We start from the raw sequence: 12653 nt of genomic DNA, 5'->3' as shown, positions 1-12653 counted from the left end.
GTAGGGAAAATTTTTAAAATATGGTGGTAAATTTAAATCCATATAACAATAATTATGGACTAACTGCCTGCAATTTAAAAAATGAATATTTTACATTGGATTTAAAACATACAACTGTGTTCTGTTTATTGAGACACATCTGAAACACAAGGAAACAGGAAAATTAAGTCAAAGATGGAAAGAGGTATACTAAACAAATACCAAAAGTACAGACATATTAATGTTATAGAAGATAGACTGTAAGTCAAAAAGTATTATAGTAGTTAGGTCACTTCATAAAGATAAAAAGGTTCCATTTTAAATTTATATACTTATATTCACCTAGTAATATAGCCCCAAGTATATAGTGGAATAACTGATAAAATTTCAAATAATAGTAGAAAACAAACAGCCTAGGAGGAAAATTACCTTTTTCAGTAATTAATAGAACAAGCTGATAAAATATTTACAATGATTTGGAAGACCAGACCACCAACACAATTTGACCTAACGGGTCTCATAAAATGCTGTTTCCAGTGCTTGCAAGAATACATGTGTTTTCCAACATATATGGAATAGTTATCAAAAATGATCATATTTTGGGCCAGAAAGCAAATCCAGACAAATTTGAAAGGACTGAAATCCTACAGAATGTGTTCTCTAACCGCTGTGCAGTTAGACTAGAAATCAACAAGAAGAAGATAGCTGGACAATTCCCATATAATTAGAAATTAAGAATTACACTTTCAAATAAGTCGTGAGTTAAAGAAGAAACCATATGGAAATTGGAAAATATTTGGGGCTGAAATGATAACAAAAATACTACATATCCAGATTGGTGAGATACATCCGAGGCAGCAATTGGGTCCTTTAGTGTATGTATTAGCACCTCAACATAAATGTTAGGAAAGAGGAACAGCTGAATATTAATGAGCTAAACCGCACTGAGAGGCCAGGAAAGGAACAATAAGGGAAATTCAGAACAGAGGGTGGAAGAGAGTGAAGACCAGAAATTATTGAAATTGAAAAAATACATAATTGAGAACAGGAAGGTAAAAATTTGGTTCCTTTTAAAGAATGATGCAATTGATACATTCCTGCAGGACCACTCAAAAAATTTAGAGTAGACCCAATTAACCAACACTGGAATTGAAACAGGTGATACTACTTCAGATGATGCAAGCGTGAGAGGATATTATGACCAAAGAAATTTAAATAGCCAAGTTCTTCAAAAAATATAACCTATACAACGGACAGAGAAATAGAAAACTTGAATATTTCCATCATCATCTCTAAAAATGCTACTCAGATATCTTCCCATGTTAAAATTACAAACAGATTTTTTAGATTTTATAAATACATATAAATAGGAATAGAACACTACTCTTTAATATGATAAAAATGTGGATCGGTACTAGTGATAGTAGATATCATTGTCTTATTCCTGACCTCAAAGAGCAAGCTTCTGTTTGTTTATCCACTTTGGGAAACCATTCTGGCATTATCTGAGAAGTTGAAATGTGTACATCCTCTAATCCAGCAGTGGCATTCCCGGACACATACCCTAGGAACTCCAGCCCATGTTTCTCAGGATACATATACGAAAACATTCCTAACAGTACTGTTTGTAAAAGCCCAAACTAGAGAAAACCTAATTGTTCATCAACAAAAATAGAAAAATAAGTGTGATAAATTCTATACAGCAATGAAATTAACAAACTACAGTGATGGTAAACATTAATTTTTAATCGTAATATAAAAGAAGTAATAGACAGAAGGATGCATACAGTATAAGCTCCTTTGTAAAGTTCATTTATAATGTTCAAAAACAGGCAAAATGAGCTACATTTTCTAGATATACTTTCTTAAGTGGCCAGCGATATTCTTAACCTGAGTGGTGGTTACCTTGCTGTTACTTTATAATTTTTCTTCATGTGTCACACTTATGGTTTACGCACTTCTATGTTTGTAGGCTATACTTCACAGGAAGAAGTGTTAAAAAAATTTTAGCACAAATGTTATTACTCCATTGTCTTTTGCATCCAGTTTTACGGTTGAGAAGTCTCACTTTGGGCTAATTGTTGTTCCTTTGTTGGTGGTTTACTTTTTGTGTGGAATCTTTTCATAAAATTTCTCTTGCCTTTGCTCTTCTGCAGTTTTACTATCGCGTGTCTAGGTATTGGTATTTCCTTACATGTCCTGATACTCACGGCCTCTCAATTCCTTTTGGGGATCTGCATTATCTGGATATTGATAATTCTGTTCTCCCAATCTTTTAGCCTTTCTCCTGTATTTTCTGTCTCTTTATTTCTGCTGCCCCTTGGATTACTCCTAATTTCATCTCCCAGTTTATCCTTTTATTCTTTCATGTAATCATCCTGCTAGATATTCCTTGTGTCATTTTAACTACCTTACTTTTAACAGATATATATCATATATCACTTGTTTCTAAAAGAGTTTATCACTTTGCTTTATTACCATATTCTTCAACTCTTGAACATGTATTGTACTCATTTGAAACTATTGGTTCATCTGTTCCAATAACTCTGCTTAAGGTGGCATGTGTTGTTCAATTTCATTATTTTTTAACTTTCTGTTCGAGGAGCTGTACTCCTCAGGTGTGTATTTTCCTTGAACCTGTAGCATCACATTTCACTGATGGAGTCAGCTCTCTTGTCCTGTAATGTGTACTGGGGACATGCCGAAAATCACACCCTCAACTGTGTCAGTCTTGGAAAGTTTGAGAACACGGAGGGTGAAATCACAGAGGAGAGACTCCAGGGACCAGAGGATTTCTGCTGACAGGAGAGCAGGAGGCGTGAGGGCCCGAGGGCAGCTATCGTCCTGTGCCTGTTTTCATCTCTCCTTATTTAGCTGGACCCCATCTCCTCTGCTAGTGCCTCACACCACTGGGACACCAGTGATACTCCCCATCCCTAAGGTGAGGAAGAGAGACAAGAGCTCAAGTTAACAACCTCTCCAGATCCTCAGACAGACATCCTCCTCCCAGGCCACTGCCTCCCACCACGACTCACCAGTTCCCATCTTCCCAGGGGGTTCACAGTTGTAATCTCACTTCTAACAGCCAATTCCTTCCTGCTGCTGTCACTTTTCAGGGTTGTTTTCGAGGAGCCTGTGCTTCTTTATCATTTTATCCTACTTATTGTTAGGCATCCTGATTGCATTAATAAAATTAACCTTTTGTCATATATGATGTAAATTGGTTGGTAATTTTTCTTTTGAACGATCTGTGACAATGTTTTTGCCGCGGAGAAACTGTAAAATGTCTTTCAGTAGGGAGCTAGTTGTTATACAAGAGTTAAAGGTGGTGCCCTATAAAGCTGTATCTTGTTTTCTTCCTCACAGCAGGCTGGGACCCAGTAACTCAAAAGCCTGATTGGTGCCAAAATCAAATTTTTACACATCCGATTATTTGAAATATAGCTCCAAAAAGCAGATGTTTAGCCATTTAGAGTCTCCCTGCTTTGCACACCCTGTGAAACATCACCCAGCATAAGCTACCCCCAGGCAAGATCAACCCTGGGGCTGTGAAAGACCCCAAGCCACTGCGGCTCGTCGGAGTTACCTGGGCCTAGGGTCTCCCCTCTCTGATGCCCACACCACTACTCTGCAGGAGAGTGGCTCCACCCTGCCTTTGGGAGGGGTCAGCACTGAGAGGCTTTCCCCGCCCCCATGCAAATCTGTCGGAGTGACTCCCAATAAAGGTGGTTGTGCGCTAGTGCCATCTCATGGTCACATCCTCGAGATCGCTACTCTAGTTAACAAGTCAAGATTATTTGCTGCTGCTTTAAAAAATGATTTAAATCAGTATTACTGATGTAGGCAATTTTATAGACTTGCTAAGTTGAAAAAGTGAGCTATAAGACAGTGTGCATAAGAAATCCCACTTAGAACAAACTGTGGAAGGAAGACAGTATAGAAAATATCAGCAAGGATAACAATCAATTGTTAATAGTTTACGAGATGAGGCTTGAGGTGGGGGGAGCTTGGAAAATAACTCTTCACTCTATTCTTCTAGTGTTTGAATTTTTTAAAGCAATATTTTTAAAACTTTTCCAATTAAAAAAGGAAGATTGAGAAAAGCTGAATTTGATGATTAACGTGGTCAAAGACTGTGGTGTCATCAGAGATGTGTTACTACAAACAGAAACATGAGGGCTAGTGATCAAGCTTAGGGTTCAAGTGCACAAGTCCTAGCCTGTAGCACCTCAGAACGTGACCTTATTTAGAAACAAGGTCATTGCAGATGTAATTGGTTAAGATGAGGTCATTACTGGAGAAGGGTGGGTCCCTAATTCAGTACGACTAGTGTCCTGATAAAAAGAAGAAATTGGGACATAGACGCGCATGAAGGAGAAGGCCATGTGAACACTGGAGTTGTATGACCACAAGACAAGTGTTACAATTTGAACTGCTCCCCTCCCACCCCCAAAAGATGCCTTGGAGTCCTAAGTCCTACCTCAGAGCGTGACCTTGTTTGGAGACAGTCTTTCCTGAAGTAATCAAATTAAAAGGAGGTTGTTAAGGTGGGCCCTAATCCAAACTAACTGATGTCCTTATAAAAAGGGGAGATTCGGATACAGACATGCACAGAGGGGAGGGAGCCACAGGGAGAAGACAGCCATCTGCAAGCCAAGGAGGGAGGCCAGGAGTGGATCCTTTCCTCATGGTCCTCAGAAGGACAACCCTGCTGACACCTCGATTTTGGACCTCCAGCCTCCAGGGCTGTGAGATCATCACTGTTGTTTTAGCTCCCACCCCCAAACCCCAGTGTGTGATCCTTTGTTACCACAAACCTACTGCTTTCTCCACTTCTTGTTCTCAATTTTGTCAGATAATTCTACCTACTTGCATTAAATTTAATGTTCAGAACTATAAATATATATATATATTTTTTGGAGTTAACAAATGAACTTTTGTTTATTACACACCAAGTTAAACTTACAGGAACTTAGAACATTTGGAAATTGATCTGAAAGAAAGAACATAATAAATGGAACAGAAATAAATAAGTCCCAAAGGAAACCATGACACTAATTAACTCTTGAAATGTAATTTTCCCTATTATAATTTGTGTTTATGATTCACGAATTGTCATAATTTTCTGCTACACTTTTGTACCATATGTGTAGCAAACAGAAAAGTTCCTAACTACAGCTATGTGTACAGGGGCATTTTCTATCAACATTTCTGTAGTCAGAGTTTCATTTGCCTTGCCCAGGATTCACCCGAGGACTGGGGTGCCTAGATTCATACTAGGACAGATTTTCATGGAGGTAACAAGACGAAGAACTCCCTAGTCTGACTTTGGCACCATTGCAAAGCCTCACCTTCCCCACGTTCATTTTATCTCTCCTAACACTATCAGAACAATTTTCCCAAACACTGCCGTGATCAAGATGTTCAGATGATAAAACCCTTTCCACTGCACTTCACCCTCAACCCAAAAGCAAGAGAACAAAACAACACTCAAAAACAACCTACGTGGCTCTATTTCAAGGCCTTTTCAAAATCTGGCTTCCTGCTTTCCCCTCACTGTTCTCAGCATGAATCTTCCCTTCCTGTCAGATTAGAAATTCTCTTTTTCTACTTTTGTAACCTTGCTCTTGACTTCCTATCAAGGTTACACTAACCAAAATCATACCCATTCTACAAAACCTAGGTTATCTGGAGAGTATATGCCCCATGGAAGGTATTATGGTTCAAAATATTTTAAAGTGCTGTTCTGAGACTACGATAGGATAACTAGAATGAGACTTACCCTTTAGCCATAAACAACAACAAAACTAGAGACACTATAGAAAACAATAGTGTTCTTACGTTGGAAAACAGGCAGGGCAGAACCATGATCCCTAGAGAAGAAAAACAACAAGGTAAGCCACATCATCTTCCTGGAGGCACTTTGCAGACAGCGCTGCAGGGAAGGCTGTCTCACACAGAGCACAGCAGAATTCTGGAGGTCTCTACTAGGCCAGGCAAAGGGTAACTTCAGGGCATTTATAAATGAAACAGTTCCCAGAGCTCACAAAGCGCTGACTGACACAACTGAAACTTGACCAGCCAAGAGAACAGGGTCCTTGCTGAACACCTGGGGCCTTCATTGGAGACCCCAGGGAGGTTATGCTTTTGCAGTAACATCAGAGTGAAGCATACTTTATATCGGTCTTAACAAACTTCAAAAAATGTATGGCACCAAGCTGTCTCTAGAATGAAATCCAACACCCTTTAAAAGAATTTAATGAAATAAAATATAGCACCCCCAAACAATGTCCACCATTTAATTTTTAAATTACTAGCTATTTCAAAAAGCAGAACAGGGTAACTCACTGTCCGAAGAGAAAACAGGCAATAGGAGCAGATTTAGAAATAACGGACTTAGCAGAGAAGCACTTTATTTTTTTTCTCAGCTTTATTGAGGTATAATTGACCTATAATATTGTGTAAGTTTAAGGCATAAAATGTGATGATTTGATACACATTTATATTGCAAGATGATTACCACAATAAGGTTAGTTAACACAGCCATCTCCTCAGTTATCATTTGTGTGTGTGTGTTTGTGTGTGTGGTGAGAACATTTAAAATCTACCCTCCTAGCAACTTTCAAATACATAACATAGTATTTTGAACTGTAGTCACTATGCTGAACATTACATTCCCAGGACTTCTTCATCTGAGAAGCACTTTAAGAAGTAGGTCTACCTTCTTTAATACATTACAGTCTACCTCTCTCTCCTACCAAAAAAAATAAGGACTCTATAAACTATGGAAAAAGTAGAACCATCAGTGATAGCATCTGCCATAAATTTCAAAGTAATAATTCAAGAAGTAGAGCACCTTTCTGCCCCCAAGAAACTTGCTGCCCTACACAAGAATCTTACCCTCGCTCACTCCATACTCAGCCCACTAAACTAGCCAAATTCAAATAAAGGAACAAAAAGGATGAATTCATCATTTGTGTCTTTCATTGATAAAATTCCATTTTAACAAAACTCAACAGTTCAGATAAGATATCAGCGAAACGTCAGTGTTCCCGATCTAAATATAACTCACTCTCAAACAGTGGAAATGTATATTTTCACAAATTAGTGTAGACTTCCTGAGTAATCAGTAGGTGTGTTTTGTTTCCTCAGAAACTGCACTTACCAATTCTTGCTATTTATATTTTTTCCTCCATAGCTATCTGTATTAGTGCTCTGGTTGGGTTTTAGTTTCATTTGAAGTACACACACAATAAATCTTTTTTCATACTATGAGAAAAAATTATAGTGAAAAATTTAAGCAAAGGTAAAACAAGATATTTATTTATTTATTTATTTATTTACAACATGCCTTAAATCAGGGGTAAAAACTGGCAGCCTGAAGATACGGCTTCTTCCCCCAACAAAATGTTCACAAATTTTTCAATGCTGAATGCCTTTAGGTGGGCTTGTATCCTCCAGTTTGTCACAGGCCCCTCCAATCCTCTTACATTATATCCTACATTCATTTACGCATTTAACTCCCTACTCCAGTAGGTACTTGAGTTTGCCAATCCCTACTTTAGGTGTATAAACCAAAATTAACAAATGAATAATTTCTTCCTATTTGCAGAAAACCTCTGACTATCTTCCAAAATGACTTCTAAAATGAGTAATGGACTTTTCTCCAAGACAATTAAATTTTTGCCATGTTGGCTTAAAACTTGGGGGCTGGCCTTTTGTCAGTAATAGTCTGTTCTAAATGGAGAAAATAGAATGTGGTGTCATGTCTCTGATTTACTTGACTAAGCTGCATTCATGGCCACACTGGGTGATCTGCATTATCAAATTATGCATACTTTATACTTATATGGTTACTTTCAACTGCACATTTGAAAATATATTTTAAAAGACTAAAATGCCTATAAGGAATATTAATAATTTATATATAAATTTCCATTCCTTCGTTTAAAAAATCGCAGAACACTTCAAAATATTTTACAGATAATTTATAAAACATTCTTTTTTTATGTAGCTAAAAAAGAAATCCACACGGTCTCACAGAACGACAGAGGGAAATTCACACTCACTAGGGTATTAAATCTTAAAGACTACATTCTTTTCTTTAAAAAATTGATCTTTACTAATGTTAAGAACTTTCCATTTAATACTTTTGGAAATAGTTGTGCAATACTTTAAACGAATGGAAGAATTTGGGAACTTTAAAAGAAATGCTAAGTACCTCTTATTTCTCCCATTTTTTTCAGGTAAACACTGCCTCATAGACCATTTTTATACTATCATGTTTACCAATTGTTTGGGTTTGTTAGAGCTCTCCTTAGCCAAAATAATAGTGAGTTACCTATGTTTATATTCACTGCCTTCCTGTCAGCCCCTAATAGTTTGCTATTATGATACTACGAATATTTTTTTCTTTAATTTCCATCTGTACTCCCAGTCCTAGTTTGGTATGTTTTTATTTTCTCTTCCTTTTTTAATCTAGTAAGCAAGCACTAATTTGTAAAGGGCATGCAGAGTAATACAAGATGACCTTCTAAGGATTTTTCCGACTCCAACATTCCTTCAGCAAGTCTTAAAATCTTGTCAGTGTCATACCATTATGGTTTATTCTAATATGTATTCTTTTTTTTTATTATTATTATTTTAACATCTTTATTGGGGTATAATTGCTTTACAATGGTGTGTTAGTTTCTGCTTTATAACAGAGTGAGTCAGTTATACATATATATATGTTCCCATATCTCTTCCCTCTTTGTCTCGCTCCCTCCCACCCTCCCTATCCCACCCCTCCAGACAGCCACAAAGAACCGAGCCGGTTTCCCTGTGCCATGCGGCTGCTTCCCACTGGCTATCTACCTTACGTTTGTTAGTATATATATGTCCATGTCTCTCTCTCGCCCTAACACACCTCACCCTTCCCCCTCCCCATATCCTCAAGTCTGTTCTCCAGTAGGTCTCTGTCTTTATTCCTGTTTTACCCCTAGGTTCTTCATAACATTTTTTTTTCTTAAATTCCATATATATGTGTTAGCATACGGTATTTGTCCTTCTCTTTCTGACTTACTTCACTCTGTATGACAGACTCTAGATCTATCCACCTCATTACAAATAGCTCAATTTCGTTTCTTTTTATGGCTGAGTAATATTCCATTGTATATATGTGCCACATCTTCTTTATCCATTCATCCGACGACGGGCACTTAGGTTGTTTCCATCTCCGGGCTATTGTAAATAGAGCTGCAATGAACATTTTGGTACATGACTCTTTCTGAATTCTGGTTTCCTCAGGGTATATACCTAGTAGTGGGATTGCTGGGTCATATGGTAGTTCTATTTGTAGTTTTTTAAGGAACCTCCATACTGTTCTCCATAGTGGCTGAACCAATTCACATTCCCACCAGCAGTGCAAGAGTGTTCCCTTTTCTCCACACCCTCTCCAGCATTTATTGTTTCTAGATTTTTTGATGATGGCCATTCTGACTGGTGTGAGATGATATCTCATTGTAGTTTTGATTTGCATTTCTCTAATGATTAATGATGTTGAGCATTCTTTCATGTGTTTGTTGGCAGTCTGTATATCTTCTTTGGAGAAATGTCTATTTAGGTCTTCTGCCCATTTTTGGATTGGGTTGTTTATTTTTTTGTTATTGAGCTGCATGAGCTGCCTGTAAATTTTAGAGATTAATCCTTTGTCAGTTGATTCATTTGCAAATATTTTCTCCCATTCTGAGGGCTGTCTTTTGGTCTTGTTTATGGTTTCCTTTGCTGTGCAAAAGCTTTGAAGTTTCATTAGGTCCCATTTGTTTATTTTTGTTTTTATCTCCATTACTCTAGGAGATGGGTCAAGAAGGATCTTGCTGTGATTTATGTCATAGAGTGTTCTGCCTATGTTTTCCTCTAAGAGTTTGATAGTTTCTGGCCTTACATTTAGGTCTTTAATCCATTTTGAGCTTATTTTTGTGTATGGTGTTAGGGAGTGATCTAATCTCATACTTTTACATGTACCTGTCCAATTTTCCCAGCACCACTTATTGAAGAGGCTGTCCTTTCTCCACTGTATATTCCTGCCACCTTTATCAAAGATAAGGTGACCATATGTGCATGGGTTTATCTCTGGGCTTTCTATCCTATTCCATTGATCTATCTTTCTGTTTTTGTGCCAGTACCATACTGTCTTGATTACTGTAGCTTTGTAGTATAGTCTGAAGTCAGGCAGCCTGATTCCTCCAGCTCCATTTTTTGTTCTCAAGATTGCTTTGGCTATTCGGGGTCTTTTGTGTTTCCATACAAATTGTGAAATTTTTTGTTCTAGTTCTGTGAAAAATGCCAGTGGTAGTTTGATAGGGATTGCATTGAATCTATAGATTGCTTTGGGAAGTAGAGTCATTTTCACAATGTTGATTCTTCCAATCCAAGAACATGGTATATCTCGCCATCTGTTTGTATCATCTTTAATTTCTTTCATCAGTGTCTTATAATTTTCTGCATACACGTCTTAATTTAAGTGGAAAATAATATTTAAAATTTTTTCTGAGATATAAGAGATATATAAAGAGTAGCAAGACCCCTGAGTTAGTTGTTTACAACCCAACTGAACGCTGAGATTATCTGGGGAGCTTTAAAAATTACCGATGCCTAGATCCTTTACCCAGAAATTCTGATTTAATTGCTTTGGAGTGCAGCCTGGACATGAGATTTGTTTTTTTAACTCCTCAGATGATTCTAAAGTACTACCAACATTGAGAACCACTGGTGTAAGCCTATCTGCAGATTATTGATTCTTAACTTTGACTAAACATCAGAACTGTCAAACAATAATCAGTATCAAGGCTGCCAAGAACAAAGAGCTTTACTGAGGTCTTAGAATTGCAATTTCTGGAGACATAGATTGGGGTAAAACTCAAATAGTAGTGTGCAGGGAAGAGAAAGAGTCAGGGGCTTATAAAGACAAAAGCCACAAGGTTGTTAAAGTTGTCTGGCAAGAATTATGACTGACCCTCATGCAGGAAGGAGATATTTGTCCTTAAGTGATAGGCTATTAGAGTTACTTAGGGTAAGGGTCCAACAAGCATCTTAAGTTTCTGGAACATTGGGCAGGTGTTCTGGATGCCTGTGTTAAGACAACCAGTGGCCAAAAGTTCGGAATCACTTCTTCAGTGGCCTCCCAGCTCCATTTTGGAGAGTTCTCTTAGCAACACCATTTAATTTTCCTCCCAGAGAATCGAAAGGTGCATTAAAACTATAGCGTCCGAGACTTCTAGTTCCATAGATTAAAATTCGGCTTGCCTAAGGTGGAGTCCAGGCGTTTTGCTTGTTTTTTGTGTCCAGTGTGATGATTTTAATGTGAAGTTAATAATCATTATTAACTTATAATTACTCAAGAATCAAGCTGTTCAACACTGCAGAGTGGGATATAGTATTGTCATTGTGTTTTTGTTTTTGTTTTTTTCTATGGTACGCGGGCCTCTCATTGTTGTGGCCTCTCCCGTTGCGGAGCACAGGCTCCGGACGCGCAGGCTCAGCGGCCATGGCCCACAGGCCCAGCCGCTCCGCGGCATGTCGGATCTTCCTGGACCGGGGCACGAACCCGTGTCCCCTGCATCGGCAGGGGGACTCTCAACCACTGCGCCACCAGGGAAGCCCTGTGTTTTTGTTTTTTTAGACAATAAGCTATAACCCTTGCCCACTAGAAGTGTTCCATGGCACAAGTTTAGTTTTATAACTTTAGCAAGTAAATTCATTTTATTTAAAAGTTATTATTACTAACAGTATTTTAGGGTATACTTGGGAAATTGCAGCTCTTGATATGCCACCATTCAGCGGGTCTAGATTTGACCTTTCCTGCACCTTTTGGTACTTCTATCTGCAAGTCACAGACAGAATTTTCAGCTGCTCTGAAAAGTCTCGTTGACACAGAGCTGCCATATCGGTTAGATTGAAAGTGACTCTGGATAATTCCCATTAATGCTCGGCTACAGAACCGTGAAGATGTCTCGGACGTGGCTTCAAGGGATGAAAAGAAGCACGACTTCAACCAACAGCTTCCCATAACACACGGACAGAAGAATGCCCCTTCTTAATTTAGACCACGAGTTAGGGTATAAAGACATTTAATTACTTTTCATAATGTTGAACATGGCAGTGACCAAGTAGTAAAAACCCACTCACCGGAAGAAGAAGTCGTAGCAGGCCGAGAACCCAAGCCGGCTTGGCGAGCAGTTTCCTCAGGGAGGCGGGGCCGGCGCGCGACGTCACCTGACGAGGCCGCGGCAGCGGTCACGTGACGGCACTGCCCCGCTCGTTCCCCCGGAGGCGGGGCCAGGGCGCGCTGTTACGTGACGGAACCGCGGTAGCACCGCCCCTTTCGCTCCTCTGGAACCGGGGAAGACGCCAACGTGGCGGACACCACCCAGCCACCACCACCCCCAGGACGCGACCACCGTGCTGGTCCTGCAGGAGTTGGCCAACCGCCTGCGCATCCATTCCGTCAGGGCCACCCCACATCGTGCTGCAGCGCGGCCGAGGTCGTGTCGGTGCTCTTCTTCCACGCGATGAGCTACAAACAGAGCCGGAGCCCCCGGACAGCGACAGGTTCATCGTCTCCATAGGGCCATGCGGCTCCACTGCTGTGTGCCGCCCGGGCGGAGGCGGGCGGCACCAGTGAACCCGACCTG

At 39.3% G+C, this 12653-nt stretch overlaps 1 protein-coding gene across 1 annotated transcript in view; it reads left to right on the top strand.

Moving 5' to 3' along the window:
* The first annotated feature begins 2677 nt into the window (after positions 1 to 2677).
* TKTL2 (transketolase like 2) overlaps positions 2678 to 12653 on the top strand; it is an 11608-nt gene continuing 1632 nt past the window's right edge. The window contains 7 exon segments of the mRNA XM_007461545.1: positions 2678 to 2920; positions 11778 to 11908; positions 12122 to 12259; positions 12333 to 12466; positions 12469 to 12537; positions 12540 to 12586; positions 12588 to 12650. Coding sequence (XP_007461607.1) covers positions 2678 to 2920; positions 11778 to 11908; positions 12122 to 12259; positions 12333 to 12466; positions 12469 to 12537; positions 12540 to 12586; positions 12588 to 12650 — 825 coding nt within the window.

This window comes from Lipotes vexillifer, unplaced genomic scaffold (assembly GCF_000442215.2).
Source record: "Lipotes vexillifer unplaced genomic scaffold, Lipotes_vexillifer_v1.1 scaffold744, whole genome shotgun sequence".
Classification (NCBI taxonomy): Eukaryota; Metazoa; Chordata; class Mammalia; order Artiodactyla; family Lipotidae; genus Lipotes; species Lipotes vexillifer.
The sequence above is the reverse complement of the archived record's forward strand: the minus strand, read 5'-3'. Positions and strand labels throughout refer to the sequence as shown.